Source organism: Neomonachus schauinslandi, chromosome 16, assembly GCF_002201575.2.
Source record: "Neomonachus schauinslandi chromosome 16, ASM220157v2, whole genome shotgun sequence".
In the NCBI taxonomy this organism is placed as follows: Eukaryota; Metazoa; Chordata; class Mammalia; order Carnivora; family Phocidae; genus Neomonachus; species Neomonachus schauinslandi.
The window spans coordinates 16257495-16264083 of NC_058418.1; the positions used below are offsets into that span (position 1 = coordinate 16257495).

At 53.5% G+C, this 6589-nt stretch overlaps 1 protein-coding gene across 1 annotated transcript in view; it reads right to left on the reverse strand.

Moving 5' to 3' along the window:
* UPK1A (uroplakin 1A) overlaps positions 1 to 5553 on the reverse strand; it is a 7611-nt gene extending 2058 nt beyond the window's left edge. The window contains exons 1-4 of the mRNA XM_021700878.1: positions 5473 to 5553; positions 4032 to 4232; positions 1478 to 1552; positions 1228 to 1335 (exon numbers count right to left, since the gene is read on the reverse strand). Coding sequence (XP_021556553.1) covers positions 1228 to 1335; positions 1478 to 1552; positions 4032 to 4232; positions 5473 to 5553 — 465 coding nt within the window. The remainder of the gene's footprint in view (positions 1 to 1227; positions 1336 to 1477; positions 1553 to 4031; positions 4233 to 5472) is intronic.
* Positions 5554 to 6589: the final 1036 nt, after the last annotated feature.

Below are 6589 nucleotides of genomic sequence, written 5' to 3' on the forward strand. Positions count from 1 at the left end.
GGGGATCAGGCAGGCTCTGGCTCAGAGAGGACAGCCACTCGCCTGAGGTCCCAGAGTGAGGAAGGGGCCGACTTCCCATGTCCTGGGCCTCGAAGTGGGGGGCGGGCAGTGTCTGTGCGTGTGAACAAGGAGCAGAAGATATTTGTCCCAGCACCAAGAGGCTGATGGGGGGTTTGAGTCAAACCCACACTTGTGACTCATTTTAAAATTCTTTTGAATTAGCTGTCAACAAAATCTGAGGTAAATGACGCCAAAAAAAGGATTTCTGGCTTTTTTCTGGCCCCTGTGGGTGTACAGTTAGTGGCCCTGGACGATGAAAACATCGGCTCCTTCACATATGAGTTCCAATCCTGGCTAGTTGTATGACTTGAAACCAATTGGGACCTCACTTCCCCTTGGGTCCTCAATATTCTTCTCTTCTGCCATATCACGTTGGGTTTAATTAAGAATGTGGCTTCTGGGGCGCCGGGGTGGTGCAGTCAGTTGGGCGTCTGACTCTTGGTTTCTGCTCCGGTCATGATGGGTGGTGATCTCGGGGTCGTGGGGTCGGGCCCCATGTTGGGCTCCACACTCAGCAGGGAGTCTGCTTGAGACTCTCTCTCCCTCTCCCTCTGCCCTTCCCCACCCCCGCGCACGTGCATGTTCTCTCTCTTTCACTCAAACAAATAAGTGAATCTTAAAAGAAATAATAAGAATAATGTGGCTTCTGGAAGCTGGTGGCCTGGGTTTGAATCCTTCTGGTTCTGTGACCTACCAGCTGTGTGACCTTATGTAAGCCACTCAAACTCTTACCTTGGTTTCTTGATGGCTAAAAAGCTGATCTCCCTTATGGGGTGGTTGTAAGGATTAAATAAGCTTTAAAAGTGCTTCCAACAGTACTAAACAAAAGTTAGTGCTCATTAAATGTTCATTATTATGATTAAGAAGGTATCTGTAATGGTTAAGAGCAGGGTCTCTGGATCCAGGCTGTCAGACTTTGATCCCAGCTTACCAACCATGTGACATTGGGCAAGTGATGTTCCCTTTTCCGTTTTCTGGGCCTGTCTACTCATCTGGAAAATGGCCATGACCAGCCCCACCCCCCAGAAGAACCACAGGAGGGGGTATCATCTACCAGTGGGCATAATGGGAGGCCCCTATCTACTTCTGTGGTCAGAGCCCCAGGTCCTCCAGCCCTCCCTACCCCCTCACCACCTCATCTCCTCATCCCCCCGCCCCGTTGTCTACCTCAATCATGACACGGTCCCAGAGGCGAGTCAGTTCCTGGCCCTGGTCTGTGTCTGCACTGTAGAAGGTCAGCATCTGCTTGGTAATCAGGGATGGGTTGGACACCATCTGCGGAGGTCCAGGAAGAACAGGGTCCAGTGGGGCCGTGGGGGAGGGGAGGTCGACCTCCACTCCATCCCCAGACTCAGACCCAGACCCTTGCCACTCTTGCCCCAAGTCATGCCCCTCCCCTGGCCTCTGCCCAGCTCACATAGTCGCGATGAGTGTAGGACGTGATGCAAGAGGCGCACTCAAAGATGTAGACGATGAGCATGAGCACCAGGTACTGGGGAGAGACGGAGGGAGAGACAGAGACCGCCCAGTCAGGGCGAAGCCTGCGGGGTCACACCCCCTCAAGGAAGTGTAGGACAATGTAAATGGTAGCATCTATGTGGTGGGTGTACACGTTGTTCCCTGTTCAAGTCTTTCACCTTTTCTGTATGTTTGAAATTTTTATAACAAAATGTTAGGGAAAAAATGAAATCAACAAAATATGTAAGGTATTGCCTGAAATTACTATTGGTCTGGACGCAGTAAAATAAATAACTACTATAGGAAAAAAAAAAAGACATTCTTGAGACAACCAGAGACATTTGAACACAGACTAGGTACTGCAACATAGACATGAAGGAACTTGGGTGAATTTTGTAGGGCTTAACGGTGGCATGGTTGTTATGCATAAAAACAACAAAAAAGCTCTTTCCTCGCCCCTCACCCTCTCCCTTAAGGCAACAGGGGGTGGAATGTGGATACGCCAACACCTCTGCCAAAAGATAAGATGATGGAGCACAACATGCCCCACTGCTCTCAACAATGTCCTTATCACTCAGAGAAATGTGCACTCAAGTATCTATAGGTAAATGACTGGGTGTCTGGAATGCACTTCAAACACCCCAGAAAGAACAATGTGGGTAGGCAGAGGGTGGAGCCGAGGGGACCAAGTTGGCCAGGCTGTGCTGTGGTCGATATTGTTGAAACCAGGTGACAGGTATGCAGGGTTCATGCCATTCACTCCACTCTATGTTTGAAATTTCCCATAACAATTTTTTTTTAATTTTGTGTCTTAGTTAATGACAAACTAATAGGGGAGACAGACACAGACACAAACCTTTTTTTTTTTTTTTTAACTAGTTGGCTGAGCTTTTAGGGCTTTGGTTAAACTGTTATGTCAGAGAATTACATGCAGGAAAGAAAGCAAAAGAGAAGGAAAAGACCCTTCCTAAGGCTCCATCTTACTCACAGTAAAGCCAAAGTCCTTATCAAGGCTGGCAAGACTTGACTGATAGGCCCACCTTCCCTTTCCTGCCCTCATCTTCCATGCCCACCGCCCATGGTACCCCCCTTCTCTCCGCCCTCATTGCCTCTCCCTCATCCCCACCCCCTCTTGGCTCCGGCCACACTGGACTCCTGGCTCCCTCTTGCTGTTCCCTCCCCCAGGAATGCTCTTCCTGCAGACACAAGGCACACTCCCTCACCTCCCCCAGGCCTCCCCTCCCACTTCCCCAGCTCCAGATCTCCCTTCCCTCCTCACTGTCCACTGTCGCCCCCATTGGGGGTATCCTCGCCTTAGGGCAAGGGCTTTTCTGTTTTCTCTCTAGATAGCCCCAGTGCCTAGCGCGGGATTTGGCCCATGGTTCTTGCTCCATCAACATTTGTTGATTGAATAAGCAGCTGCTCCCGGGTATCTAAGAGGCCCTCAACTATGGAGGACGCACAATGTTGGCTCTATGTCGGGGGACCGGGATCAGAACTCCTGCCTTCCCTATCACCTGGGCTGTTGGCTTCTTTGAGACCCAGTTTTCCTGTCTGGTAAATGGGCAGAGAAGCACTAATTCCAGAGAGCTGCTGGGGACATTGAGAGAGCTCATTTTCTGAACTGCTTAGCCTAGTGCCAGGCACATGAGCGGTCCTTGGGAAGTGTGGGTTCTTGCTGTGGTGGTTATCACCGGCAGAAATGAAGAGCAAGGGGGTGCCTGGGTGGCTCAGCCATTAGGCCTCTGCCTTCGGCTCGGGTCATGGTCCCGGGGTCCTGGGATCGAGCCCGGCATCGGGCTCCCTGCTCCGCGGGAAGCCTGCTTCTCCCTCTCCCACTCCCCCGCTTGTTTGTGTTCCTGCTCTTGCTAACTCTCTCTCTGTCAAATAAATAAATAAAATCTTAAAAAAAAAAAAAAAGAAAAGAAAAAGAAATGAAGAGCAAGGCTCAAGCTGAACTGCTCAGGCTTAAATCCTGACTCCGTCACCCACTCGCTGTGCAACCCCAGGTAAGTGACTTCACTTCGCTAAGCCTGTTTCAACTCTGTCAAATGGGCTCACCATGATGACGGTATCTCCTGGTGGGCTGTGAGAGTAAATGCACCCATGCATGTAAAGCATTTAGAATGTAATGAGCACTCCTGAAATGGCAGCTGTACTATTATGATTGTTGTTGTTGTTGTTGTTGTTGTTGTTTTGACAGAGCTCATGTGCACAGACTCTGGGGACCAACTAGCTGAGGTTCGCGTCTCAGTCCTGCCACTCAAGAGCCGTCCTCCGGGGCAGAGCGCCCTTCCCTTCCTCTCTGTGCCCCAGTTTTCTCTGTAGATTGAGGGTAACAGCTGAGCCTGCCTTACTGGGTTATGGGAAGATGAAATAGAGTGACTGCCACGAGGCCCGAGTGTGGCACACGCTGGACACACACTCGCAGCTGTGCCGGCCGTGCTTGCAGTGAATCTGCGGTGACCATCTCTGTGCCCGCCCGGCCCCATGCCCTCCTCCTAGGGCCTCACCGTGAGGATCATGGACCGGCGGCGGCACAGTGCTGCGCCCACCCCAAAGCTGGCCACCACGAAGAAGGAGAAGCCGCAGAAGATGGCGATCCAGGCGCCGGCGAAGACATCATCCTTGCCGGAGACGCCCATCAGTGGGTACACGCGGTACTGGTCGGCTGTCACCCACACCGTCTCGGCAAACAGGGCCAGGCCCGACAGCTGGGCAGGGCAGCAGGTTAGAGAGGGCACAGCAGCCGGGGCCGCGGGACTCTTTCTGAGCAAGTTCCCCTCCTGAGTCTCCGCTGCCCTCTGTAAGGTGGGCACGTCCGAGGGACAAGGACGTCACCTTCCATGAGCAGGGATGGGGCTGGGCAGAGGCCAGAAGGGAAGGGCTGCCCAACTAGATCCCTGCCCCCACCCACGGCCCAGCTGCCCGACACTTCAAGGATACCAGGAGATGCCACATGAGAAGCCCAGAGCGCATCACTGGAACAGAGGAGACGCTCCCTCGGTCACCCTGCCTTCCCTCAAACAGTGTTGTTATTCCCGAGCGGAGGAGTCTGGCCAGGGCCAGAGCAACTACAAATGCATCAACCCTTTGATCCAGCGATGCTGCTTGCAGAAATCAATCCTACCCATGCAGGAAAATCACAAACCCACAAGGTCATTCTCTGCACCTCCGTGTCAGAGGCACCACCATGCCGCACAAGGCAGTGTTCTGCAGGGGTGGAAAAGGGCGGGGAGGCTCTCTGAGGACTCACATGGAGTGGCCTCCAGACTATGGGAGTGGGAGAAACAGGGAAGCACAGAACAGGATGCAGAATGAGCTACATTTGGGACAAAAATGGAAGAAAATAGGTATATACGTTCCTATTTGTATGTGCTTAAAGAAATGTTGGAGAAACTAAAAATCTAGGTACCTATAGGGATGAGAGATGGGGAGCAGGGAGAGGGGAAGGCTTCTCAGTGGATACCTTTGACCCCAATCAAGCTAACCCTCATAGGGCACATAGTGTGTGCGCGCCCAGCATTAGTCCTAGTAACAGCTTTCTGTGTGATGATCCTTGTTACCCGCTGCAGGGCACTATTCCTGTTAAGGCCAATACAGACAGTAACCACACGTGCCAGACTCTGGTCTGAGCCCATGAATCCAATAACTCATCCTCTCGGCATTCCTATTTTCTCTCCACCTACAGATGAGAAAACCGAGGCCCAGAGAGGTTACGTTGCTGGCCCCAGGTCCCACAGTAGAAAGAGGCAGCGTTGGGGTTTGAACCCAGGCTGTCTGGCTCCAGAGCCATGTACAGGTATCATATTTTAAAAAATTAACTATTAATGAAATACTATGGTTAGTATTCATCACTATGGGAGTCCTGGGCCCTCGTCCCCACCCCCAGGCCTGGGCTGTCCCCTCCTCCCCACCCACCCACTGGGCTCCCAGCACCGGGGGAGGTCTCACCAGAATAATGATGTTGCCCACCACCAGCAGGCCCACCACAACTGGAGACCCTTTCTCCGCCTCTGTTGCTGCGGATGCCATGGTCCTGCCTGGGACACGTGAGCAGGAATGAGGCCAGGCAGAGCCCAGGATGGGAGGGCAGCCCCAGCCAGGCCCATCACCCTCCCTCCACACCCCAGCTGCCAGCGGATGCTCCCAGCTCTCTGCTGGGCCCAGACTGGTACTGAACGAATCCTCCCACAACCCTGATGGTGGGCCATCTTACAGAAGAGGGAACCAAGGCTCAGGCAGGGCAGTCACTGGCCAGAGCTCAGTGCTGGGCTCCCTGCACCTCAGAGCTTCCCAGTTTCCCCTGCTCATCCAGACCCCCCGGAGCCCCTCCTCACCTTCTCTTTCCGAAGCCTCTGTGGCCAGGCCTTCCCACGGTGGCTCCCTATATATGCCCAGGCCCCTCCTTGGGCCAGTCTCCAGGAAGGGGGAAGGGTGTCTGGAGGAGGAGATAAGAGGTCAAGCAGGCCGACCAGCATGGAAGAAGAGTTTTATGAGCACCAACCACCCCCAACCCCAGTGATTTATAGACCTGAAATTCAAGATTGTGCTAATGTCTGGCTGCATGAGCAGGGTGATGTGCCCAAGGCTTCCGGCTCCCAGGCTGCCGTGGTGGTGGAGGAGGAGGCTGGGGTTGGGAGGGTGAGTGTACCACTTGATCTCTTTCCTTTGGACGTGGGCCTTCCTGGGAGCAGGGGAGAGATCCAAGTTGGATCCACATGTGAATCCTGAATCCCAGAACTGCGTCCTGTGCTGGCGGCTCCACATCTCAGGCTGGGAGCCCAGGGGGAGGTCCAGACAGAGACCCCAGCAGGCTAGGTCAGAGCTGGATCAAGACAAGGAGGTGGGGAGGAGATGAAGGGGCAGGAGGAAGGGCAGCTCAGAAGGCTGATTATATGGCCATAGGCTGAGGGGAGACAGTGGCTTGAGATGGGTGGGTGAGGGGAGTTCCAGATGAGTGTATAAGGGGGGGATGAAGAGAGTGTGCTAGAAAAAGAGAGAGGGCACACGGAATGGGCTTAGTGGGAGAAAAGTCCCCCCCCCCCCCATGCACACAGACAAAGCAGGG